The sequence below is a fragment of the Ochotona curzoniae genome, unplaced genomic scaffold, assembly GCF_017591425.1.
Source record: "Ochotona curzoniae isolate NIBS_2020 unplaced genomic scaffold, NIBS_Ocur_1.0 scaffold_4763, whole genome shotgun sequence".
In the NCBI taxonomy this organism is placed as follows: Eukaryota; Metazoa; Chordata; class Mammalia; order Lagomorpha; family Ochotonidae; genus Ochotona; species Ochotona curzoniae.
Window position 1 is genome coordinate 3,469,626 of NW_024467123.1, and position 26,644 is coordinate 3,496,269.

Here is a 26,644-nt window from a genome sequence, read left to right on the forward strand (position 1 = left end):
CGAGCCAGGTCTTTACTTCCGCTCACCTCTGCTGTCTGTGGGAGGTGAAAGTAGGCATTGTGCACCAGTGAGCATGTACCAAAACACGAGAGAGGAAGACTGACGAGGGACCTGTAGCTATAGAAAGGCTGGCCAGCTAGCCTGGCATGCCTGCTGCACTGACCCGCACAGTCGGGGGCAAGCTGGGAAGAGCACACAAGCTGAGGGCATGGCAGATGCAGAGGGCCCAGGGTAGGCATGCGCCGTGGGAACGCAGGCAGATCGGGAAGGTCTGTGGAGCTGGGGGAGTAGACAGGGCACGGGGCGGTGGGAGGCCCTGAGCGGAGAGCTGTCCTTGTTCACTGTGAGTGCTGTGGAGTGCCAGGAGGGGGCGCTCCCGGCAGCAGCCAGCGGGGCCTGGCTGGGTTTGGCTGCTGTGTGGGGACGTGGTTGACGAAAAAGGTGTGTGTGTCTATGTGTTTGGGGCGGTGGTGCAGAGTGGGACAATCTCGGGACCGGGGTAACAGGACAATGGCTGGCATGGAATGGGAAGGGTGTGGCAGCCAGGTGTTGCCTGTGGGGTGCGCTGGATGGGAAGTGTGGCTCCCAGCTGTGTCCCATCTCAGGGCACAGAGCTTTGCACAATGGGATCAGCATGCTGCGGGGTGGAGGGTGGAAAGCTGTTGGGCTGGCAGGGCCCTAAATGCTCAGATAGGAGCAGATCCTCACCTTCGACTGCGCCTTGGCCCAGCTCTGCCCTTGCCCATGCCTGGCCACGGCCACCGAGTCTTCCAGGTAGAAGAGTTTCTTCTGGGTGTCCTAAGTGGGCCTCACATGGGCAGCCGTGACCTCCCTGGCACACAGGAGAGCAGCAGGTTGGGCTAACAGACCAGATGTGAGGGCCTTGGAGGACCAGGGCCTGCCCGGAAATGCTTGCAGTCTCACTGTGGTGCCACTGGGTCCAGCGAGAGCAGTCAGGCTGATGTCCACCGAGCTGGACTTGTGTCCTAGTGATCCTGGGGTACAGGAGGATTTTTTTTATAAGATTTATTTATTTTTATTGGAAAGTCAAATACAGAGAGGAGGAGAGACAGAGAGGAAGATCTTCCATCCAGTGGTTCACTCCCCAGTGGCTGCAACGGCTGGAGCTGAGCCAATCCGAAGCCAGGAACTTCTTCCACGTCTCCCACACGGGTGCAGGGTCCCAAGGCTTTGAGCCGTCCTCGACTGCTTTCCCAGGCCACAAGCAGGGAGCTCGATGGGAAGTGGAGCTGCTGGGATTAGAACTGGCGGCCATATGGGATCCCGGTGTGTTCAAGGCAAGGACTTTAATCACTACGCTATTGTGCCAGGCACAGGATTTTTTTTTTTTTAAATAAGCTGCAAAAGCATTGCTGTTTTTGGAGAATGTTGAGAAATGTAGCTGTTGCTTAAAAGGGTACGTGAAAGGACTGCAGAGGAAGGCAGAGGAAGCATATAGTATCACAAACTATGGGTGCATTTAAAAATGTTGGGGACCAAAATGAACCTGCCTGTTCATTCCATGTTTCCACGAACAGTTTGAAGTCCCCCTCGCATTTTCTTTCTTGTTTTTTGATTTCTTTATTTTTAAAATTTTACTTGAAAGGCAGATTAGAGAGAGATTCTTCTATCCACTGGTTCATTCCTCAAATGATTGCAATGGCTGGAGCTGGGCAAGGCCAAACCAGCAGCCTAAGCTTCTTGGTCTCCCGTGTAGGTGCAAGGGCCCAGAACTTGGGCCATCTTTCACTGCTTTCCCAGATCATAAGCGGGGAGCTGGATTAGGAGTGGAGCCAGCCAGGACTCGAACCAGCACTCATGTGGGATGCTATCATGGCAGGCAGAGGCTTAGTTTGCTAGGTCACAACACTCGCCCCAGTCCCCCTATGTTCTGTTCTCTTTCTCAAGATTTATTTATTTTTATTGGAAAACCACACTTACAGTGAGGAGGAAAGACAGAGAAGGGGGAGACAGAGGTCTTCCATCAGCTGGTTCACTCTCCAAATGGCCACAATGGCCAGAGCTTGGCTGGTCAGAGGCCAAGAGCCAGTGGCTTTTGGATTCTCCATGGGGGGACAGGATTGCATAGACTTGAGCCATCTACGGGGAGCCGGACTGGAAGTGAAGCAGCTAGGACCCCTGTGGGATTCTGGAGTTGGAGGGAGAAATTTAGCTAGTGTACAATACCCGCCTCAGGTCCCCGTGTCTCCACACATCCGACCCTCCAGTGATTGTCCCGCACGCTCCCGCAAACCAGTGAGTCAGAGACTGCCAGGCCCGGATCCTAACCCAGAGACGGTGCAGTGGGTCAACAGCTAGTGGTTCATTCTTAGGGTGGCAAATTCAGCACCCCCAAGCAGACACCCAGTGCAGGCAGCCACACTCCACAACAAGCACAAGAACTTTACAAATGGTGTGCAAGGAAAGAAGCCAAACAAGCCAAAATAACCACGCTTGTGATTCCCCGCATGTGACAATGAGACACAGGGCAGAATGAGCTCGTGGTTAGGCAGCCAAAATGTAAGGAAATGCAAGGAGGTGAATGCCTCAGACTTCGTGCTGGATATTGGGGTGTGGGAGAGCATGGGGGAAGTGAGGATGGGGTGGAGGAGGGCCAGAAGGCTCTGGAATGTTCTCCCAGCCAGCTCGGGTAGTAGTTACACAGGTATGCGGATTGCAGCAACATGTCAACCGGCACATTCGTGCTTTGAGCGCTTCCCGATGTGTGCAGATTTCACCAGGCGAAATGATCAACAACAGGGAGAAAACGCCTAAGGAAGGGAAGAGAAACGCCAGAGGTCGGGTGCTTGACCCGCTGTGGGTTGGGAACAGAAAGCATCCAAGGTTGGGCTTGATCTAGTGTCTGGGGTGATCCGTCCAGGGACAGCCCCGAGCCGCCTGCATCTCTGGCCCACATAGTTCTCACTCTGGCTTGCACTCAGGATGGGGGACAGGTGGACCCTCAGGCTCACACTCAGACCTGCCCCAGTCCCCAGCCTTTAACCCACGTCTCTGCTGTGCTACGTGCCACCATGAAGCAGGCAACATACCCAAGGGCGCCTCTCTCCCTTATTCCCACAACTCCGGAGAAGCAGGAATCCCAGAGGGAGGCACGCCTGGCATGCCTGGGCAGGTGCCCCTTTGGGGAAGGCAGCCAGGGGCGCCATCAGCCCCTGAGGCTTACCTGGCAAAGCCGCTTTCAGCCTGGGTCCCTGGCTCAGCCGGTCAGTCTTGGCTCCCATGGGCAGCGTGGCTGCTGCAGGACAGACCTGCCCAGCTGGGGGTGCTGTCCAGAGCCAGCCCCACCTGGACCTGCCAGTCTATGGGCTGGGAGGAGACAGTGGTGAGCAGGATGGGCCAGGTCCTGGTTTCATAGCGCCAAGTTCTAGTAGAGGAGGCAGTGGCACGGGAGCTGTGTGGGTTTTGGGGGGAAGCCATGGGTCCATTTGGTGGCTCTGGGCAGAGGAAACAGAGAGTAAATGACAGGTACTGGTGAGGCCAGGATGCCCAGGGCAGAGTGGGTACAGGGCAAGGGAGATGGAGGTAGGGAGGTCCAGGGTTTGGAACAGAAGAGAGGCAGCCCGTGCCTGCCCTGTTGAGAGCAGGTGGGCTAAGGTCTTGGAGAGTTCTGCTGAGCTGGGTGGCAGGGGCGGGGACAGGAGGGTGGATAGGAGAAGTTCAGGGATGTGCCCGGGGTGTGATGGGGGGTGTTGATCCTAGCACCTAGAACGATGGATTGGCCATTACTGAGATGGCAAGACCACAAGCCACACGACCGTATGGAAGGAAGACAGGTGCTTAGGTTGAGATGCTGCGGGGTGCTGCAGGGTGCTGAGCTGCACCTGTCAAGCCGGCAGCCAGCTCCAGGTGGGGACTGAGAGAGATGAGCTGCAGAGAGGCCAGCAGTGTATATGGGCTTTGGAAACCTTGACGGGCACCATCTAGCAAGCGCAGGTCCAGCCCCTGGTAGTTCGCTAGTAAAAAATCAGGGAGCAGGGCAAGTGTTGTAAGCCCGCATCAGATATCAGAGCATCCGTTCAAGACCCTGTTCCCCCACTTCTGATCCAGCTCCCTGGGAGGCAGTGGAAGATAGCCCCAATGCTTGGCCCCCCGCCACTCACACGAGAGATCTGGGGGGAGCTTCTGGCTCCTGGTCAGTGAACCAGTTGATGAGATACCTGTCTGTCTGATCTGCCTTTCAAGCAAATGACAATCAAAGAACAAAAAGCCAGGGAGAAGTGGAGGAGCCATCAGGGAGGGAGCTGAGAAGAACTAGGGGGTGGGGGAGAGGGAGGAAGCCCAGCACATCCTGGATGAGGTCCCTGAGCTGAGCAGAGAGGAGAGAGGGCCCCCTGGGACAGCCGGAGCAGGCGTCCAGCTGGGTCCAGTGGCTGGGGACTTGGGCAGAGGGCCAGGGCACAGCCTGCCTGACCAAAGCCAATAGCTTGGAAATGGGGTGTGAGCACGGCCACCTCTTTGAAGAAGCTGTGATGAGAAAAAGAGCAATGAAACAGTACTAGCAGATGGAGGGGAAGGCGAAGCAAGAGGGAGGCCTGCGTATTTTTTTTTTCTTATTTTAAAAAAAGCATTGCTTCAGATTGCTGGTGCAGGAGAGAGAAGATGGCCTGGTACTGAGATCTCTGACAGAGTGGCACAAGGAGCCCGGTGACAGTGTATCGCAAGCCTGGGGCCAGCAGTGCAAGAGGTAGCTGACACCTGCGACTTGGCAGGTGTAAAGCATCGACGGAATAGAAGGCTAAAACTCCATGGTCATCTCAGCTGAGTCAGAGGGAAGCATGCTGAAACCCAGAAGGGTAGCTGTGCAAAAGCTACAAAAAAGCAGTGCCAAAGGAATAGCAGGGGACCCGGCTTCCCTTTTTATAGGCATTGGGAAAGAGCTCCACGGACACCTGACAGGGAGGGTGGAGGATGAATGAGGGGGACCGCTTCACGCCCCCAAGATCACAAGCAGGACTGGGAGGGACACTCACCTTCCCTTCTTTCCAAAGTAGAGGATGGGCCAAGTACTTGCGCCCCTGCACCCATGTGGGAGACCCAGTTGCAACTCCTGACTCCTGGCTTCGGACAGGCCCAGCTTTGGCTATTGTGGCCATTTGGGAAATGAACCAATGGATGGAAGATCTCTGTGTCTCCTTCTCTCCCTGCCTTTTAGATAAGAATAAATCTTTTAAGAGAAAAAGTACCCAAGTTTGGCAGAACTTCAAGATCTCACTGAGGTGCAGTCGCCTCTGGACCTTAGCGCCCAGTTCAGGGAGGACAGGACCAGGAGGGTGTACCTGACAGCCCCACTTTGCCAGCTCTCTAGCTCACCTAGCAAGGGCTAGGTGACAACCTCGGCATCCCCAGCACGCATGGCCTGGTCGAGGTGCTTAGCAAAGCCAGGTGCAGTGACCGTGTGGGTGGAGCAGGGTCAACAGAGGCCACACTGCCCTCTGGTTGTGCCATCTGCTTGCTGAGTATCCTGGGGCACACTGCCTGCTCTCTCTGTGTCTTTTTTTTTTTAATGGCTTAGGCCTCTCCCCATCTGTGCAGCATTGTCTGGGGAATTCAGATGGAGGATGGTGGGTGCGACATGCCTAGCCCTCCCTCTAAGGTGGATGTAAGGGAATGGCCAGTCTGGTTCTGTCACAGGCAGGCAACTCAAGGAAACGCACGGCACGCTTGATTTTTCATTTGACGACTGTGCACTGGGCAGGGATGCTGAATATATGTGAGTGGTCCCCACCCCTGCTGAGAGAGTGCGCACTCACTCAGGAAGCCGTGACTGGACACATGAGGAGGCGTGCCCTCGGCTCCTGGGCAGCCAGTGGGGAGAGCGAAGGAGAACGGTGGCTGTCGGAGGCCAGCGAGCGTGAAGAAGCTCTCTGCAGGCCTGCTTCTCCACAATCAGTGTGGGGGTGGCTGCTGCTGGGCTGGGTGGGAAACACCCTTAGGGGGACCAGTGTGGATTGTCAGAGGTGCAGAGCTGGGTGCCCTCACGAAACAGCTGTCAGCTCAGCAAGGAGGGCGGGTCTGTCTTTGAACTTGTTTATGCACTTTCTCTGAGGGCACTTGAGGCAGCTCACAGAAGTGGAGCTGCAAGTCAGGTTTACTTTTGGGACAAAAAGCCTTTTAAGCCCTATGTATAGCGGTGGTGTTTTTTTTTTTTTTCCATAATGCACTTTTTCTGTGATTCTTGAAAGCTCCATATGTGTTTTGATTGTGGTTAAACACACGCACACATATATACACACATACATCCATCCTGTAGAATGTGCCCATTAAGCCTGTAGCCCGGAACACTAAGTCCACTCACTGACAGGTGCAGCTGCCAGCGCTGTCTCCAGCCTGCTTGCTCTCTCATCTTCCCAAATGGAAGCTATGTCCCTGCTCCCAGCAGCAGTTCCCCACCCCTCCCTCCCCACCTCCCTCTCACCTGGGCGGCTACCAAACAACTGTTCTACTGTCAGTCTCTAGACTGGACTGCCCTAGGCACCTGCTGGCAGTGCCATCAGATGAGATCTGTCCTCATGGGCCTGGCGTAAGATGGTCCAGGTTTAAACTCCCTTCTGTTTTGAAGCACTAGTACATCTCCCTGGTCTTACCTACCCACTCGACTGAAGCATCCACTGCTGTCTCTGCTGTTGAGCAGATCTGTTTGGGGTGTCTCAATTTTTCATTCTTTGGAGCACACAGCCAGAAGCAACTTTGCTGCGTCAAAGCTAGACCTTCCATCCATCGGTCTGCTTCTCCAAAATAACCCACAATGGCAAGGATGGAGCCAGACTGAATCCAGGACCCCAACACTCCATCTAGGGCTCCCTGTGGATAGCTGGGTACCTCCCAGCTGTATATCAGCAGAAGCTGGGTGGGAAGTGGAGCCATGACTTGAACCGAGGTGCTGCAGCGTGGGCTGTGGACATCCGCACATGGCATCATCGGCTACTGCACCCGCTGCCCACCCCGTGTTTAGCTTTCTTTTTTTTTTTAAGATTTATTTATTTATTGGAAAGTCAGATATACAGAAAGGAGGAGAGACAGAGAGGAAGATCTTCCGTCCGATGATTCACTCCCCAAGTGAGCTGCAACAGCTGGAGCTGAGCTGATCTGAAGCCAGGAGCATCTTCAGGGTCTCCCACATGGTGCAGGGTCCCAAAATCTCGGGCCGTCCACCATTGCTTTCCCAGGCCACAAGCAGGGAGCTGGATGGGAAGTGGAGCTGCCGAGATTAGAACCGGTGCCCATATGGGATCCCGGGGTGTTCAAGGCGAGGACTTTAGCCGCTAGGCCACGCCGCCGGGCACCCGTGTTTGGCTTTCTGAGGCGCCGTGAACCCTGTCTGGGTGGTGGCCGCATCCCTCTTGAACCCCGCCCACAGCGCTCCTTCCACATCCTCACTGTTGCTTTTTGGTTTTTGGATGGACACAGCGTGGCACATCCTGGCTCAAAGGCGGGGCTGAAAGCGAGTGGCCGAAGAGCCAGGAGGGAGCCCTGGGCCATGTGCCAGACCGGGGCTGTGCTCTCTGATCCCTTGCAGAAGCAGGATGTGTGATGTGTGTGTCGACATATGGACGTGTGGGAGGATGGGAGAGGGGCATTGCAGGGTGCTGAGCCGGGGACCGTCAGGTTGGGTCCCCCACACCACTGCTGGCAGTGACCCAGGCAGAGGAGCTGCAGGGCAGGGCAGTGAGTTCTCCTAGGTGTGGATGTGAGGTCACCTTCAGGATGTCTGGCTGACTGCACGGATAAGCTCATGAGCCAGGGAGGAGGAACTGGTGTGTGTGTGGCATACAGGATGGCTTGTGAGGCTTGTTTCTGGCGTTTATGTTGGACCTGTGCTGGTGGAGATGCCAGGTGGGCAGCTGGATGCAGGAGTCGTGGCTGATTTGGCATTTTGGAGCCAGCAGTGTGGGACCGATTTCCCTCCAGCCCCCACAGACTCAGAGCTGGGCTGCTGGAGAAGTGGTCCCACCCAGAGGGACCACCCTGCACCCAGGAGGGGCTGGGGCCGCACTGCCTGAGCCGGCCTCTACCTGGCTGCGTGGCTCCCCTTGGCCTCTGGAGACTGCCCTCCGACTCTCGCGGCTCCTGAGGGGCCTCTAGAACTTAGAGGGACACGGAGCAGGCCCGTCCATGGTCCTTGCTGGCTGGAGCGACATCCTGGGAGGCACCATGGGTTGAAGAGTGATGGGTCCCTGGCCCTGGGCCCCGCTGGCCAGGTGGTGCAGCCACAGTGGGCGTCTGGCTCTGCAGGGCAGCCCGGCGGGGAGCGTCGGATAGACAGAGCCCTCACCAGAAGGGAGACTGTTAGGGGCATCACTGACCTGGGCTGGGCTTCTGGTCGTTGAGCTGGCAGGGCGGGACAGCAGCTCAGGTACCTGGGGGGAGGAGAAGCTCTTCCAGGTTCAGTCTGGCATCTGCCAGGTGCAGCAGTTGCGCATGGCTCCCCAGGAACCCTTTCTCCTAAAGGCTTCTGGGTTCTGCTCCCCACACGCACCCCAGGTGCTCACCGGAGCAAGGGCCTCCTCCCCTCCCCGACAGGAGCTGCCAGGCCCAGGGCGCCAAGTGTTAACCGCCTCGCTGCTTCACCCTGAGGTCAGCCTTTACGTGCTTGTTTGCTAGCTCATAGTGGCTGTGCTGTGCCGGCAGGCTTCAATTGGTGCTGAGTGCAGTTCACAGAGTCCCCTTGCCTATGGCCAGAGGGGCGGGCGGGTGCTGAGCTGGGCTGGCTGCCCCTGGCAGGCCCCACCTCCCACCCCCAGGCCGGTGAGATCAGCCCTGTTGGGAGGGGATGGTGTGAGCAGGCTCTGCTGACTCGGCACAGAGGCCAGTGGCGGCCAACGGCCTATTGCAGCCCCATTGAGGCTGGAGCTCAGCCTGGGACATCCTGTGTTTCCCCTGACGGATCACTGGTAGATTCCAGAAGAGGGAAGGATGGAGTTCATGCTTGCCCTGGGCTGCACTTCTTCTGTGGGCTCTGGAGGGCGCAGGGAGGCCCTGCGGCGTGCCTCGCAGCATACAGTGAGGCTAGGAGCAAGGCCAGCCATCTCTCAGCCCACCTGTTCTGAGCTGGCTTGCTGGAGGGGTTGGGTTGTGGAACCTGAAGGCAGAGGTGTTCCCATGGCACTCACAGCTGAGATGAGGGCCACCTGAGCAGAAGAGTCCCCTGTCCCATGCTCGTGGGGGAGGACAGGTGCTCAGCGGGGGCATAGGAGGAGAATGAAGGGGCATCTCAGGTCCCTGGGCCTGCTCCTGTGTCCCTGTCACCAACGGGCCTCCTGGCTAAGGAGCAACCCCCAAGGGGACTGGGCAGGGCCTCCAGGGAGCCTGGGGCTGGTAGGTCTGCTGCTCCAAAGCATAGCAGGTGTAACTCAGGAACCTACACAGTAGAGGGACGGAGCCTCAGAGAGCAGAGAACAAGTGCAAGGTACGTCCCGCCTGCCCATCTGAGCAGGTCCTGCCTGCCCCTCAGGGAGCTGCTTGTTCTCGGAGCCCACAGACCCTGCTCTTAAAAAAAAAATAGAAGAGATCTTCCATTCTGCTGGTATGTTCCCCAAATGACCACAAAGGCCAGGTCAGAACCAGGAGCCAGGAGCTTCTTCTGGGTCTCCTGTGTGTGCACGCAGGGCTCTCAGGGACTCCGGTCATCCTCCACTGCCTTCCCAGGCACATTAGCAGGAAGCTAGATTGGAAGTGGAGCAGCTGAGACTCAAACCTGGGCTCATATGGAAGGTTGGTTTCATAGGCAGCGGCTTAACCACCGTGCCACAGCGCTGGCCAATGCTGTAACAGATTTCACAGATTGAGAGGCTTACAACATGCAGTTACTCCCTCTCTGTTCTGGAGTCAGAGCTGGGGGTTTCCGAGAGTTCACTTCATGTGTTCTCTTGGGGTTCTGGTGGAGGAGCTGTACCTCATTTCCCCAGGGTCCCCTGGATGTGACCATCTTCTGTAGTTTGCGGGTCAGTCTCCCTCTTGCATCTTCTCAGGAGCGACCCTTGTGACCCTGCTGGTCCCACCCCCGTGACCCACTATCCCATCCTCCATCTTCAACTTCGTCACGTGCACACACAGGTGTCAATTCATAGGGGATCAGGACCCGGACACCTGTGGGAGGGGTGTTATTTAGCCAGTTACACCCCACAGGAAACAAATTCTGCAGTGTGTGGGAGTTCAGGGCCTGGGGAATGAGGGCTCATTGCAGTCACAGTGGCTGGACCCCAGCTCTGCCTTGACTGTCTTGGCATCCACTTCCAGTCGTGAACGTGCTGTCAAGCTGAGCACGGCTCTAGAGGTTTCCAGAACCTGTGGGGAGTGTCTTACCTGCCTCATCCTCAGCCAGGCTTTCCTCAGTGTGACCGTGTCCGGCCCACACGCCCAGCCTGATACAGGTGCCACCTCCCACCACCTGCTAAGACCCATGATGCACCCCCATTACAGACAGTCCCTAACCCAAGACTACTGTCCTCTCTCTTGCCATGGCTGGTGTGGTAGAGCCTCTTTAAAAATATTTCTGTGAAAGCGGGACACGGGGAGACAGTCCTGGCCACTGCACTCTTTTCCCAAATGAACAGCCAGGGCTGGACCACGCTGGAGCCAGGAGCTTCATCAGAGTCTCCCACGTGGGTAGCAAAACGCAGGCTTTCTGTTCTCCCCTGCCTTCCCACCCGTTGCTGGGTCGAAACAAGCAGCCAGGACTTGAACTTGCACTCCAACAGCAGATACCGGCATAGCTCGCTGTGCTGCAGCACCAGCCCCACCAGCCCCAACTTGTGCTTTTCTGTCCACCTGCCCTCGTGGTGTGTGTCCAGCCCCGGGGTTCTCATCCTCACTCCCCTGGGGAAGTGTGAGGTTCCAGAGAAAAACAGAAGCTCTGCAGAGAATGCCCACGTGGTGCACTTGGGAGCTGTCTGACCTTGGGCAAATCACAGGACATGTGTGAGCCTCGTCTGTGTCCTGTGCAGAGCGGGAGTGTCCCCACAGCAAGTACACACCGCTGGCCCTGACACTAGGCGGCTGGCCCTGGGCAGCCCAGCACACCCCCATACCCCACGCCGCCCGGGCTGGCGGCCGGCTGAGTGACTCAGACCGGGTTACCCAACCTGCTTGCTTGCCCTGCCCGGCACACCTGCCACCATGGCCAAGGGCTGAGTTGGGGGATCTTGGTGCGGACCCGGTGTACTGGAGTCGCTGGGTACTCTGCTGGAGCGCAGCAGGTCTCCTGTGCTTGTTGGCCTCTGGTGCGGTGCCCCCAGGAGGGGAGGGAGGTGGGGTGGGTCTGTCCCACGCCCTGCCCCCCTGTCACTGCAGGGTCCCGGCCCCGGGGCGGCGCTGGCCTCGGAGGGCGGGCGACGGGCGGGCGGCGGGCAAGACGCTACCTGCGCGCGTGCCGGGCATTCCAGCCGCCGCCGCGCCACCGCGCCCGGGCGCGCCATGGGCCTGATGCCGGCCGTGCAAGCCTTCTCCCGGTGCCGCGCCTGCCTGCGGCCGCCCTGCCGCCTACCCTCCTGCTGCTTGCCTGCCACCCCAGGTAGGGGCGGGTCGGGGTGCCAGCGCCCCCCTGTAGGGGGGAGGACAGCAGCGTCTCTGGTGGGAAGTGGGGGAAAGTGGAGGGCTCGGGAATGCTGGCCCTGGTCTCACAGGGAATTATGGGGGGCGTTGTGCGTGCCGGATGGAGCAGGCTGAGGTCCGCCACTCCCTCCTTCGACTTGCTGAGAGGGTCCTCCTACAAGCACGAACCCCCCATGTGGGGGAAAGAGGAAACTTGCAGAGTTGCAGGGACTTTCTTCCCACCTCCACTCCGGGGGCAGGAGGAGGTTATGTTAGCGGGTGGTATGTGCAGGCGGGGGTGCCGGGGACAGCGCAGGACTCCCCCAGGAAGAAATCAGCCTCTCTTGGAGGCACAGGTGGGTTTTGAGTTTGCAGCCCAGGAGGCACAGCCAACCACCGTGAGGTCTCTTCACTGACAGCCCCGGTGGAATGGGGGCAGGAAGCCTGCAGTGACCGAAGCCCCCTCCTCTCTGCAGAGTTCCAGGATTCCAGGATTGCTCCCCATTCTCCACAGCCCCCCTGCTGACCCTGGCCAGAGTGTAGCAGCCAGTGCTAGTCAGAGAGGCTCCAAGTGGGAACCCCGCCTCCTCCCTCTCCTGCTGGGCAGCCGGCTCACCCAGCTCTCCCCTAGGCCAGCCTGCGGAAGCCAGGTCCCTGTGGCGCCTGGCTGGGATGCACGCCTGTGTGAGTGAGGGCAGACAGGGCAAGGGCCCGTGTGCCCCAAGTCACGCAGAACATGAGCCAGAACACTACCCAGCCCGGGATTCCCTGGAGAGGAGGCGTGGGAGCCAGCAGCTGTCAGGGGAGGCCTGCCCAGCCCTGGCAGGTTCACCAGTAAGGCAAGCAGGGCAGGTGGGAGAACCTGCCTGGTCTCCTGGGGGTGGCCAAGCCGGTGCCGTGCAAACAGCGTTGGGTGCTGGCCGGCCGGCTGGCTGGCAGGCTGGCTGACTGGCTGGCTGGCTGGGTTTCCCTCCTGGAACGGGTTCTTGGCAAAGCTTCCCCTTGAGACGTGCCAGGAGGGATGAGGGAGTTGAGCACGCAGGGCCAGGCCCTGCCAGGCTGTGCTGGAGAGAGCGAGCCTGGCAAAGGCAGAGGGTGGGTGGCGCCCTGGGCAAGGAGGCCTGGGCGGTTAGGGGGCTGGGAGCAGGGGCCACCCCTGGAGCCAGGGCAAGCCTCCTCATCTCTGTGGCCTTTGAACCTCACTGCCCCGCTTGCCTGTGTCTGGCCCCCTCCCCCATGCAGAGGAGATGCTGAGGGGTGCCGGCCCAGGCAGTAGTGCTCACGTGGCGCCAGCCGGCCTTGCCAGGGCTCCTCACTCCTACCCCTCCAGGCATCGTTCCTGGCTGTGTCCCCTCCCCTACCTCCTCTTCCAAGTCCCTTCTGTTGGGAAGGACCAAGGGCCCTGGCTTGCTCATCCCTGTGTTGGGGGTTGGAGTTGGAGGAACTGCCTTGGACCTGGGGCCGTGTGGACAAGTGCACTTGGCCTGGGGTCTACACCCCAGGGGCTGCTGGAAGAGGCCAGGATGGAGCAGGGGGCGGGAGGGAGGGCGGTAAAAAGAGCCTTGCCCACCTCCCAGGCTTAGATTCTGTCTGAAGCACAAGGACAGGAAGCAGAGGGTTCCCAGGCAAGACCTACAGGAGGGGACTTAGTGCACCATTTCCATCCAATGGTCACTCCCCACATGGCCACGCCAGACTGAGGTCAGGAACCCGGGAATCCCATCCAGGTCTCGCAGGTGGGTGGCAGGGTCCGTTTTTGCATTAGCTGGATTGAAAATGGAACTGGCACAACAGTCACAGGCAGTGGCTTAACATGCTATGCCACAGTGATTTGATTTCCGCCCAAAAAATATTTATCTCAAAGCCAGACTGACAAAAGTTGTGCATCCATGGGTTCACTTCCCAGATGCTCACATCATCTGAGGCGGGGCCAAGCTGAAGGCAGAAACACTGTCCAGAGCCCTCACAGGGGTTGCAGGGCCCCCAGTACCTAAGCCATTCTCTTGCTGCCTTCCCCCCAGTGCATTGGCGGGGAGTCGGGTTAGAAGTGTGTGGGGTCACTGGCCCTTGAACTGGGCACTCGGGATGGGATATGAGCATGCCCAGTGGTGGCTCCACTGGCTGAGCACAGCGTCCACACCAATCAATCCACATGAGCTATCCAAGCACATGGGGGCACGTGTGGCCAGATGTCAGGCGTAACAGAGCCCTGAGTGGAGTGGGAGCAAGCAGGGTCTCCAACTCAGGTCACTCCTGGACCCGCAGGAAGGGTCACGCCTGGGGTGCCTTGGTCTGGCTTTCCTCTGGCTGCCCCGGCAGACAGCAGGCTGTTTTTCCTGGGGAGAAGGGGGCGGGGCAGCATTGAGCCCTGGGTCCATGGGTACCTGGGTCCCTCACCATGGTCAGTGTCACAGCTCCTGCTATGCTGGGAGGGGGAGAGAGAGGCACTGCTGGTGAGAAAATCCAAGGAGGTGGGCGGGGGAGGCCTCCTATAGGTGGCCCAGAATACTCCTGGAACCCGTCTACCTGGGGCTGAGCCTGACCCTGCGTCGTGCTGGGTTGGACTCAGCCATCGGTCTTTATACCCCACCCCCCGACACCCGCTGCATCTTAGTTTGCTGTCCTGCAAAGTCAAGATGATGGTGATGGTGGTCCCTAAATTATCCAGCTGTGTAGGGGTTACCTGTTGTGGCTGCAGTTTCCTGGCCTCCTGCCCACAAGGCTCCCTTCATGCACACATGTGTACACATGTGATCATACACATGTGTACATTGGTGGCATCCACCAGGCACACACACCATGGGCGGGTTTTCTAGAAGGGAGGAGCCTTCCTCTCCTGGGTGTATCCACTTGTGTTCAGGCACGGCAGGGTAGCACAAGGAGTGGCATTCACAGAGTCCTGCCATGTGTTGGGCTCCGTGTTAGGGACCCGGACATGGGCTCTCGGGACAGTATGGAACTGGGGTTGGGGTTGGGGGCTGTGCCTCCTAGCCCTCCCCTGGCTGCTGTGCCATCCCATGCGTGGATGGAATGGAGTTGGGTATTATGCCTCTGGCACAGCCACACAGCTGTGCTGCCAGGGAGGGCTGTGGCTGGTAGATTTGAATAGAGCCAGGGGCCTGGAGCTCGGGGTTGGGAGGAATCCGTTTCCGTCATTAGCCTGCCATGGGATGCAGTGTCTGTGAGTTGAAACCACTTTCCCTCTTTGCCTGGGTTGCCAGGAACCTCATAGCCCGGTGGTGTATTTCATTGGCATCAGTGTGCTTAGTCAGAAGTTCCTCTGTCTTCTCTCACATCTATTTTAACCCACAGGGAATGCTGGGATTTCCCCCCTCCTGATTTTTTTACTCCTTGCCCGTTAGTCTGGGTGAGTGGTACTATACTATAGGTACACTTACTATAAACCACCAAAGTCAAGTAAGCAGGCTGGGGAGGATGCCAAGGCTGGAAGCAGCACTGCCAGCATTAGAGGGCCCTTCAGCGGTGCCATGGCAGCCATGACCCTGGCTCATGGCACCTGCCGGTTCCCTAACTCCAATGTGGTGCCACAGCAGCCGTGTCCCCGGCCCACGGTGCCTGCTGGTCCCCCAGCTCCAACACAGGTGGAGTCGTGCCTTGTGCCCTCTGGATCTGCTGCCTTTTGCTTCCCATGATGTCCTGTCATTTTTCAATTGTTAGAATGTCTTCTTACATTAAACATCACAGCCAACTGTAAGGCGTATAGTCCAGTCATGGGCCGCATCAGCCACAGAGAAAGATGACATCCGGTTATTTTGGTGGTGTAGAAAAATAGAAAATGCATTTATAATTTTTTTTAAAAAAAATGTGTTCTATTTATCTGAAAGCCAGAGTTAGAAGGAGGTCTTCCATCTGCTGGTGCAGTCACCAAATGGCCTCAATGGTCAGGGCTGGCTTGGGCTGCAGCCAAGACCCGGAACTCTATGTGGGTCCTAGCATGGGTGCAGGGGTCCTAGCATGTGGGCCATTACTTGCTGATGAAGCTGGATCAGAAGTGGAGCAGCTGGGACTCCAGCAGTTATTGTATTGATATAGGATACTGGTATTGCAGGAGGAGGCTTGATCCACTGCGCCACAACTCTGGCCGTGTGTGTGTGTGTGTGTGTGTGTGTGTGTGTGTGTGCGTGCGTGCGCGCGTGCGTGCGTGCGTGTGTGCATTGAGCAGGCTCTGCATCCCTCACTCCTGTCGTGAGGCTCCCAAGGTCTCCTGTGCTCACCAGCCCTGCTGTGTCTCTCTGCTTGGCACTAGCCGTTCTGGCGAGGGGTGAGGTTGCATCTGACTGTGGCTGACGCTGTGGCCTAGGTCTGTGCCCCACACTTGTAGAGCCCTGTGATTTGTCCTGGGAGCTGTGCAATCTGTGGTAGGGGCAGACGGCTACAGTCTGCCTGCTCAGCCCACTGTTAGTGGCCAGCGGGCAGTTTCCTGTTTGCAGTGGGAAAACAATGGACAAAATGCAAAACATGCATGCTGCCCGAGGGCTTGGGCCAGTTCCCTGGGTCAGCTCAGGCCAGCAGCTCCCTCCTGCTCCCTGTCCCCAAGGACCCAGAGAGCTGCCTTCTGTCCTGACCATACCTGCTGCTACCCCTGGTCCCTAGCGCCCTCCACCCGGCCCTGAGCTCGGGAGGCCGTGGGCGTGCCTGGCAGCCCCTTTTTGTGCCCAGGGATCTTCGGACAACGCCTGGAGGACACGGTCCACCACGAGCGCAAGTATGGCCCCCGCCTGGCGCCCTTGCTGGTGGAGCAATGCGTGGACTTCATCCGGGAGCGCGGGCTCTCAGAAGAGGGCCTCTTCCGCATGCCAGGCCAGGCCAACCTGGTGCGGGACCTGCAGGACTCCTTTGACTGTGGCCAGAAGCCGCTCTTTGATAGGTGAGTACCTGGGGAGGTGCGGGTGGAGGTGACAGCGCCTGGTGGGCAGGTGCGGCAGGTCCGACCCGGCAGGCCTGGGTCTCGTCCCAGGATGGATGCTTGTCCTTTACGTTCACTTGAGCCCCTTTCCATAGGGGCCTTGATCCTGGCTCCTGCAAAAGGAAGAGAGGCTGAGAAGCTGCTGCTGGCCGCTGCGCCCCAGGAGCCCCACCCGGGCTGTGTCCAGCATTCCTGACCTTCCTTCTGCCCCTCCCACAGGCTCTGCCCCACCTCCTCTCAGGGGCTCCTTCCTGAACCACTATCAGGCCTTACCTGTCTGCCCTGCACACCTGTCTACCTCCGTGCTGTGTTCTCTGATTCTGCAGCTGTCATGGGGGGGGGGGGGCAGTCCCAGGCTCTCTCCCATCCCTACGCACCAGCTCACACACGGGCCAGTCTGGAGACTTCCGCTTGGCACCCTCCTGGCCTGCCAGATGCTGAGGAGGCCAAGCACAAAGCCCCCTCTTCACCTCCCTCCTCTTCCCCTTAGGTTCCACCCAGCCAGCCCCAGGTCCTAGGCTGCACCCTTATAACAAGCCACCCAACCAGAGCCCTCCACCCCCTTCACTCCCTGACATTCCAGCCCACTCCTTGCACCAGGCTGCCCTTAGCCCCGTGCCCTTGTGGCTGGGGTGTGTGCAAGGATCTCACGGCTAGACCCTCAGGCTCCCCTTCACCCAGCGCCCACCCTTTGCAGAGGGAGCACTACGGGGTGGAGGTAGGGAGTGGCGACAGTGCTAAGGCACTGTGAAGGTATTCTGGGAGCCAGTCCTGGGCCCTGGCCGAAAGGAGGGATCCCAGCGGGACACAAGGGATGGCAGGGCCCCCCCGGCACGGGAGCACCTGCCAGCAAGAGCTCGCTGCAGTTGTGGGAAGGCCCAGAGCAAGGTGTCACCCTGGCTCCCAGGAAGACCTTGAGGCAGGTGGTTCCAGCTGGGGGCCAAGGGCAGGAGGGCAGAGTTTGAGGATGTGTGTGGGGTGGGGCGGGTATAGCAAATAGACTCTAGCACAAAGAGGGGGTGAGGGATGGGCAGCAGGGGCTGGGCTGGCCTGTGAGCGCAGAGATGGTGAGGCTGGCGCAGGTGGAGGGCTTGCAGTTCTTGACTGAGTTAAGAAGAGGTGCCTAGTGGAAGCCGTCAGCAGCCTCCACAGTGACCAGGGAAGGAGGACTGGCTGGGCATGGCTGAGCTGCACAGCTGCAGCTGGCAGGGGGAGAGGTTACCATACCTGACGCTACAGTACCTCCCCCACCCCTGCAGCAAGGAGGGGCCCTGAGAGCCGACCTCTCTCCATACTCCTGGCTCTGCAGAGGCCCAGCACATCTGGGGGCCCTGCGTGCCCACTGCTGTCACCCACATAGCTGGTGTCATCGAAGCCTGGGTGCACCCGGCCTGGGTCAGACATCCAGAAGGATTGTGCATGTGCAAGGTGTCAGCAGTGAAGGAGACCCCGAGGAGGGCAGTCCCAGCACCCCCAGGCCTGAGGAGGCTGTGAGGGGCTTCAGGGAGCCAGGGTGAGATTCAGCCAGGCTGGGTCCGTAGTGGTCCAGCTACAGTGTCCTGGCCTCACTTTTTGTGCGTCTCCCGAGACGGAAGTACAGTTCCAAGACTTAAATGTTACATATTTGATAAACTAAGAGGGACCAGCCTGTGGCACCATGGCCTAGGCCGCCCACAATACTGGCTTTCTACACTGGAGCACTGGTTTCCATACTACAGTTCCAGCTGCTCCACTTCCCATCCGGTCCCCTGCTGATACGCTTGGGGCCATGGAAGAGGGCCCGAGCGCTTAAGCCATCGTCCCACTCATTTGGGAGCCCAAGATGGAGTTCCTTGCTTTGGTCTGGCCCGGCCCTGGCCATTACAGCTATGTGGGGAGTGAACCAGTGGATGGAGGTCTCTGTTTCTTCCTCTTCTAACACGCTGCCTTTCAGATCAGTAAATCTTGAAATGCAAAGAACCACAGAGAAGGAGGACTCTCACCCCCATCTCCAAAATGGCAGTAGTCAAGGCTGGGCTGGGCTGCAACGGGGACCTCAGTCCAGGTCTCCCGCATGAATAGCAGGAACCCAATTACTTGAGTCAGCACTGGTGCCCACGAGCAGAAAGCTGCACTGGACTTGAGTGGGGCATAGGAGCGTCGGCAGCAGCGCCTTAACCACGAGGCCACATGCCAGCCTTGGGTCCAGGCTCTAGATCCACAGTCCGTGAGGAGCAGGCGATTTCCTGAGGCTTGGGATGCAAGTACAGGGCGCATGTGCAGGACCCAGGGAGACAGAGAGAGCAGGAGCCAGACCACTGCCCTCCACGGCCAGTCCGAGTCAGCTGGTGGGAAGCTGGGCGCTGAGGCGTGGGAACGGACGTGCAGGAAGCTGGCGAGGAGGTGATGAACAGACGATTCTGAGGATGGAGAGGAACCCAGCAAAGGGCAGGGGTGTGCTGGTCGCTGCTGGAGCTCACATGGCCCCTCCCCACCCGACCCCCAAGCACCATGGATGTACACATGGTGGGCTGCCTGTAGGAGCTCACACCCCCCCCCCGCCCCTGTCCCCCCAGCACCACGGACGTGCACACGGTGGCCTCCCTGCTGAAGCTCTACCTCCGGGAGCTCCCTGAACCCGTGGTCCCCTTCGCCAGGTACGAGGACTTCCTCAGCTGCGCCCAGCTGCTCACCAAGGATGAGGGGGAGGTTAGTGGCTCGGGGGCCCAGCCTGGGAGGGGGCTGGCCGGGTAGAAGGCACGTTAAGTCAGGCCACACACTCCTTGTTTTCCTGATGTTTGTAGCATGAGGCTCTTGACCTGAAGCCTGTGTGTGTGTGTGTGTGTGTGTGTGTGTGTGTGTGTGTGTGTAAATGAGGGTGGGGGAAGGGAGGAAGGAGACAGAGTGTCCCATGCTAGGGGGGACAAGGGGTCTGGGGCATGCTGTCCTGGGTGGGTGCTGGAGCACCCTCCTTCCCCCCACCCTGTGTAGGAGGGATTCTATCCAGCCATAGCATGCAGCTGTTTTTTGTAAATATCCCCCATGCGTTGTCCAGGCCTCAGTCTCTGGGCAGAGCATGTCCTGTCTCAAGCAGGTCACATCTGAACCCATTGTTGCAGTATAGCGGGTTATGCTGCAGCCAGGAGACGTAGATGGCGCTCTCGGCTTCTGCCTGATTCAGCCCTGGCCATCGCAGTCATTTAGGGAGTAAATTCGTGGATGGAAGAGTCCCTCTTGTTCCCCCTCCTGCCTCCTCCCTCCCTCTGCTTCTCCAACACATGAGATAAAGATAAATCTAAAAAACAAAACCCCAAAACACCCAGGAGCAGGTGGCAGGCAGCAGCTGTCGGGGGCCGCCTCCCTGTGGGTGGTCCTGGTCCACGGCTGTCTCCTGTGTGGAGCAATCAGCCCATTCTCGGCTGCCCTGAGACTCAGGATCAAGGAAACCTTTTCTGCATTTCAGCCCTGCCTTCTTCCCGAAAGAATTCCAGACAGACAGCTCCCAGGACAGTGGGAGCAGAGGCAGGGGGCCTGGTATCCCCTCCTCCCGGAGTCCTGCAGGTGCTGGGGCCCTGCAGGGCCGTGTAGGAGACCAAGGGTGTTATCTGGCAAATATTTGTGCCGTGATAAGTGAGTTGAGCCAGGGACATTCCTCCGTGGCCCCGCAGATGTTCAGCCCTCATCCCAGCCCCTGGAGGCCACCTCCTCCTAGCAGGAAGCTCGAGGGGGGCTCTCTCTCCCCAAAACCCCATTTTACCAGTTGCTGGGGTTTGAAATCCTAACTTATCCTTCTCCCCAAGGGGACTCTGGAGCTGGCTAAACAAGTGAACAACCTTCCTCAGGCCAATTACAACCTGCTCAGATACATCTGCAGGTAAGCGCCCTGCAGGGGGATGGAGGGGGTGGGGCTTCCTACCCTGCACAGGCCACGCCCTCATACGCCTCCCCTCTGGCTTGGAGCTGGCAGTCCTGTAGGAGCTGGCCCTGCGGGATCACCCCAGAAGGGACACACCTCTGTCTCTCCAGGGACCTTTGCTGCCCCGTCTCCCCTTAGCCACGACCATCCCAGGCCTCAGGATCTGGGCCGGCCTCTGCATCCTTTTCCTTCCCTGGTGGCCTTGGCTTCTCTGATGGCCACTTTGTGTCCCCTCCAGGAGAAGCTCTGCTTTCACCAGGCAGGGCTGCATGGAAACCCTAGGGTGGCGGGGCGGGTGTGGGAGCTGCACTGCCCATGCTCCCCTGCTTCTCTGCAGGTTTCTGGATGAAGTGCAGGCCCACTCTGACGTCAACAAGATGAGTGTTCAGAACCTGGCGACTGTCTTTGGACCCAACATCCTGCGGCCACGGGTGGAGGACCCAGTGACCATCATGGAAGGTAAGAGTGGGCTCGCTGGGCCCAGGCCAGGCCCTGTTGCCGCAAGGGGCTTGGCAGGTGCCTCTAAGCCCTCCCCTGCCCCAGGGGGCAGCTCTAGGAGGCCCAGGAACTTTTCCCCAGGGCTGGTGACACCCCGCAGGTCTCTGGGGGACAGTTAGAAGGGCCAGCGGTGTCTGCCCAGGAGAGGTGGGGCCGAACCCTGCTCTCGGACTCATATAGTGTCTTTCCTGGACTTTGACAATTAAGTGATTTTCTAGGGTCCTGGGTGTCAGACCCGGGGGAATTTCTGTGCTAGATTGCAGAGTATGACCCACCCAGCAGTAACAGCTGCAGATTCCTCTACTCCAGGGGTTGTACCACCAGCCTCACTCCCAGCCTGCGCCCCACAAGCGTGCAGCAGCAAGGCCAGGGGTCCTATGCACATAGGTGTGGGTGCTGGCACAGGGAGGCAGTCAGTAAAGCTCTGAGCCAGGAAACCCAGGGCCCAGGCTCACACGATCTCAAACCGAGGGCTACCATGGGCGAGGGCTACCTGGGCAAACCGAGGGCTACCATGGCGAGGTCTCTGCCTCACAGGACATGGGGCATGACCGTGACAGAGGCGGGTGGTCCTGCTCTGCTTCTGCCACAGCCACAGTATGCCTCCCGGTGCTTTGGCTCTCTGCCTTTTTGCCAGCTTCCCCTCTCCCTAAGAGAACCAAGTCCCCACCTGTCTGTCTACTCAAAGGCCCCAGGGCACAGGTAGGCCCAGCCTGCTTTGCTGACCTCCGGCTTCTTTGCCTAGGCTTTTTGGCCTGAGAAAGACACGTCTTTCCAGGACTCCCAGTTGCCTCGCGTGGGAGGGGAGGGAAGGGCCTGGCCCACTCGGGCATTCCACCTGCCTTTTCCGACCCTGATCTGTGGCTGTGGCTTCCAAAAGGCAGCAAGGACACCGGGTAGATACCAGGGTGCCCCCTACACTGCCCACCGCTGCTGCTGGCCCCTCCCAGCCCCACAGGAGCCAGGGCCCCAAGGTTTGGAGACTGTCTTGGGGGGGAGACCCTGGCTCTAGGTTCTGTGTGTGCCTGCCTGTGGCCCTGACCCACAATCCCTGTGCCCTGCAGAGTGGGCAGGGGGTGATGTGGGCCAGGTAAGAAAGCTTTGGTTTCTGGCTCCAGACTGCCACCTGCTCACCCTGCTTGCACAGGGCCCACTTCCCTTTGCTGAGCCTGGCCAGCCGACTCAGCGGGTGTGGCACGGGCTTCTGGCTTTGCAGGCTCCATGCCTGGGCTTGGTGGCTGGGTTGGGTGGGTAAAGGCCAAAGGCTGCCACCACCCTACCCCCCTCCTCCCTGGCACTTTGGTGGCTCTCCCCATGATGCCTGCCCCTCTCTCTGGCAGGCACGTCCCTGGTCCAGCACCTGATGACTGTCCTCATCCGCAAGCACAGCCAGCTGTTTGCCGCCAAGGCCCCGGCAGGGCCCGCGTCGCCACGTGGAGGCTCGCAGTGCACGGTGGGGTGGGACTCCGAGGAGGCCCCGAGGGACAGCCATGGGGAGCCCGGCGGCCCAAGCCCGCCAGCACACAGGACCTCCTCGCTGGATGGGCCTGCAGCCGCAGCCCTCTCTAGAACATCCGTGGCAGGCCGGGGGCAGACTCTGCCCAGTTGGAAGGCTTCCTTCCGGCAGGGGGGTTCCCCGGAGGTGCCCATCATCTCCTCGGGCGGGAACTGGCTCCGGAACGGGCTGTCCTCTCTGCGCAGCCACCGCCGTGCCTCTTCGGGAGACCGGCTCAAGGACACAGGCTCTGCGCAGAGACTGTCCACCTATGACAACGTGCCTGCGCCCTCCGGCCTCCAGCCCGGCACTGCCAGCTTGGCCAGCACTAATTGGTCCACCGCCTCAACCTCCCGTGAGGCCTCGCTCAGCAGCTGCACAGCCTGCAGGGCCAGCGACTCATCCACCTGCAGCTCCTTGCACACTGAGTGGGCCGTCGAGCCCTCCTCGCTGCCTAGCAGCAGTGATGAGCGCGGGTCCCTGGACTTGGGTCAGGTGGGCATGGGCAGGGTCCCTAGCAGTGAGCTGAGTGATGCAGGCAGCCCCTCCTCCCAGGAGCACGCCCGCCGCTGCCAGGCTCTCCAGGATCTGGTGTCGGAGCTCCGGGCGGAGCTGTGCCGGCAGAAGACAGAGTATGAGACCAGCCTGCAAAGGTAATGGAAGGGCCTGGTCTAATTGTGCTGCAAGCTGGAGTGTGGCCCTGCTGCTGGGAAAGCTCCATGAGCTGGCAGGTGCCAGCCCAGCAGCCAGGTGCCTCTTGGGATGCCTACAGCCCCTGTCAGTGCAAGTCCCTGCTTGTCACTGGTTCCTGCAGGTGCACACGTGAGGACGCAGCAGAGCGTGATGCAAGTCCTGGGGTCCGTGCCACGCAGAGAGCGCCCCTGCCTCCTTGTTCCAGCCTGGCACAGCCCTAGCCCTTGGGAGCATGGGAGGAGTGCGCCGGCACCAGGGAGGTCGCTAGCTCTGTTTCACATGGCATTCTGGGCGTGTTGTGTGAACTCCCACCCACTGGCTGAGCTCACATGTCCCCAGCGAGCCAGTGCCCAGCAGGCCAGGACTGGCCACCCAGGCCACGGCCACACAAGGCTGTGCCACTCCATTCATGGCCACACAAGGCTGTGTCACTCCACTCACATAAGTTTTTTCCTTTCTTTCTCTCTCTCTCTCTTTCTAAGAGTTTATTTTGGTGCAAAGAATTCTTGAGATCCATGCGCAGTTTTGTTAAATCACATATTTTCACGGCCTGGTTGAGGACCACACGCATGCATCGCCGAATGTCTTTGTACCAGAATCCTCTTTCACTTGTTTTCTTCTTGAAGTGCCCTCGAATGTGGATTTCAGTCAGCAGGGAGCTAGGTCCCAGGCTCTGCCCCAACACACAGTCCTGTGGCCCTGCACTGGGCCCGCACATGAGGGGCTGAGATTTCCAACCAAGGCCGCAGGCCGTGGCTTGCACTATGGAAGACCCAGGCATCTCGGCCCCATCAGCTGGCTGAGCTGGGACCCCAGGCCCCACCCACTCACAGGGCCTTCGCTGGGCTTTTGGGGCTTCTGTTACCCGTCTGAAGGCACAGTGGCAGAAGGCATCCCTCCTCCTGCCCCCTAGTGCCAGAGTCTGGGGTTTCCACAGGTGCCAGGAATGCACAGGTGCCCTGTGTGGGTATGCTGAGATTGGAGAGGGACTGGGAGGGCAGATGTACCTGTCATGAGCTCGGTCACAGCAGGTGTTCTCTGAGCCAGGACTTTTGAAGAGTCCTCAAAACCTTCAGAAAATACGGGGTGAAAAAGCAAAGCACAGATTTCCTGTTGTACTGAATACGTCTCTTTCAATTCCATTTTCCATAATCTCTTGGAAGTGCCCACCTCAGATTGAGCTGGGCAGAGAATGTAGACCCCAGGCATACACTGGTGGGACAGACCCCCGGAGAACGCCCGGGCCAGAGGTGGTTGTGCAGATTCCCTACAGAGATGTGGGGGAATGTGGTGGCTGCTACAGATGCACTCGCAAACAAAACACACGGGGAATAGGAAAACCCTGGCTGGGGAGCTGACCCTCCCATTACCCACCTCCCTGGAGGCTGCCCAGGGGAGAAGCGGCCTCCAGTGGCCAAGGCCTCGACGTCCCCCCAACACACTCTCCAACCACACATGAACTCACCTAGTGGGTGAGAGTTCACTTGACATATCCAGAATGCTCAGGCGCCTTGGGTGCTCGTGGGAGCTGTGGCGCCAGAGGAGATGGATGGCAGCTGCCGTTCTGGTAGTGACCTCACCGGCAGGCTGGCAACAGGTGGCCCAGCTCCCCTGTCCCCTGGTTGGAGCTGAGGAGGAGGTCGGGGTTAGCCCCATCCCATGCAGGTTGGGTTAGCTTCTGCTCTGTACATCTGGAGCCCTGGTGAGGCCAGCAGGTACAATGGGACCTGCTCCCCGCTCTGCCTCCTCTGTGTCCTGCCAGGGAGTCGCCTTTGGGTTCCCAAAAGAATACCTGTAGGCCTGGTCGAGGTCCAGATGACAGACATTACCGTGGGTCCCCATGCCTCTGGACTGGGTGCCATGTGCCTCCTGGTCCATGGTGACCGATTTCAGAAGAGGCTGCCTGGACTCGGTGCAGTCTGGGTCTGGCGTCCTGGGGCTCGCATTCTGCCACGCTGGGCCCTCAATGCCCATGTGTGGGGTCCCCTGAGATGGAAGGAGCTGGTGGTCTTGGCATCTGGCCTGGCAGACAGATGGATGTGTCAGCCTTTCCACAGTGGATACTTCCGTGGAGCATGTGCTATTGGGCAAGGGGCACAGGTAGGAGCTGCACTGTGGGCCCCAGGAAGTGTCACCAAGGGGGAGCATCTGAGCTGGGCTGTGTGGGTTTCTGGGTGGAATGGCCAGCGACTGGAGCCACTGAGCCAGGTTCCCCTGCACTGTGCTGCCTGCAGGATCCCCTGTTATTTGGCAGGACCATGTTCTCAAGTTGGGGTGCCAGAGAGGGGCTCCAGCAGGCACCCCATGTGATAGCTGCTGCCCAGAGATTCTGCAGGGCCAACCTGGAGAAGCTAGCAAACCACATATGACAGTGTGTCACCTTGACCTTTCAGGATTGAAGAAGGCAGCGCTGACTTGAGGAAGCAGATGTCGCGCCTGGAGGAGGAGCTGGACCAGGAGAAGAAAAGGTATAGCATGTTAGAGATCAAGCTGAGGAACTCGGAGCGGGCCCGCGAGGATGCCGAGCGGCGCAACCAGCTGCTGCAGCACGAGATGGAGGAGTTCTTCTCTACCCTGGGCAGCCTGACCGTGGCCGCCCCTGGCACCCACGCCCCAAAGCAGCAGGAGGGACAGTGAGCGCACATCCACAGCTCGGAAGCCGCCTGTCGGCAGCCCTACCCACTCCGAGCTGGCTGCAGGGAGCCAAAGTCGTGGTCCACCCCCTACATTCCATGCAGGACTTGGGGACTGGGGGCTTATCCGAGGCAGGGCCTACTACATGTCAAGAGGGGGGCTGTGCCACAAGTACTGTTTGGTCCCTCCCCCAGGGGTGGCACGCAGAAAGCAGGTAGCCACCAGCAAGTTTCTTTTATTAAATTTGCTCTGAAGGGAAAGCATGATGTCATGTGATTTATCCATTGTCAAAATTCACTGAAAGCCAGGGAGACACAGCTTCCACTGGTCCAGTCCCTGAATTTTGCACACTACTGAGCGAGGACCCTAACCACCTAGGGCTCCCAAGGAGGTGGCTGGGGTCCAAGTACTTGGGCTGCCTTCCTGCCTCCCAGGGTACACACGACCAAGGAGCCAGTATTAGAACCAAGCTGCCCGCCTGTGCCAGTGACTCAACCCTCTGTTTTTAGTCCATGTGTAGGGCTCCCCCTGCAGGTTAATTTCATAAGTGGGATATAAGAATGTTGGCGTGGGTGGCATTGCAGCTGGATTCACACAGGTCCTTTTTTGGCTCAAGGCCACTCCCCCTCCTCCAGCTCCCTGAGTCTCCGCAGGAGAGCTGGGCCAGGGTGACAGGATGCACTCCTTTTGGGCCCCGGGTGCAAGTGAGCAAAGGCTGACCCTGTCCCGTCCACTGTTACCTGCTAATCTCCAGGTTCCTCCCAGCATCCCGCTTGACTACACACACACAGAGCATGGTGCCAGGCCAGAGTCCTGTGGCTGTGCGTTATAGGGAGATGGGGGGCTGGCCTCCGGGCACAACAATGTCACTGCCACTGTCCTCCTGCTCAGTCCTTGCCCCTGTGAGCCCAGCCAGCAACTCCATGGCGGTGCCCAGGTCCTCAGCAACGCC

The 26,644-nt window shown here is 59.1% G+C and overlaps 1 protein-coding gene across 8 annotated transcripts in view; it reads left to right on the forward strand.

The window, feature by feature from the left end:
* ARHGAP22 (Rho GTPase activating protein 22) overlaps nucleotides 1–25,814 on the forward strand; it is a 169,021-nt gene extending 143,207 nt beyond the window's left edge. For 7 of the 8 annotated variants that reach the window (XM_040970519.1, XM_040970520.1, XM_040970521.1 and 4 more), the window contains 6 exons: nucleotides 16,231–16,438; nucleotides 19,033–19,165; nucleotides 20,257–20,330; nucleotides 20,710–20,831; nucleotides 22,211–23,018; nucleotides 25,452–25,814. In XM_040970519.1, coding sequence (XP_040826453.1) covers nucleotides 16,231–16,438; nucleotides 19,033–19,165; nucleotides 20,257–20,330; nucleotides 20,710–20,831; nucleotides 22,211–23,018; nucleotides 25,452–25,695 — 1,589 coding nt within the window. In that variant the 3' untranslated portion in view covers nucleotides 25,696–25,814. Of the gene's footprint in view, nucleotides 1–16,230; nucleotides 16,439–19,032; nucleotides 19,166–20,256; nucleotides 20,331–20,709; nucleotides 20,832–22,210; nucleotides 23,019–25,451 lie in introns of those variants that run through there. The other variant, XM_040970526.1, reaches the window with a different exon arrangement.
* The last annotated feature ends 830 nt before the right edge of the window (nucleotides 25,815–26,644 follow it).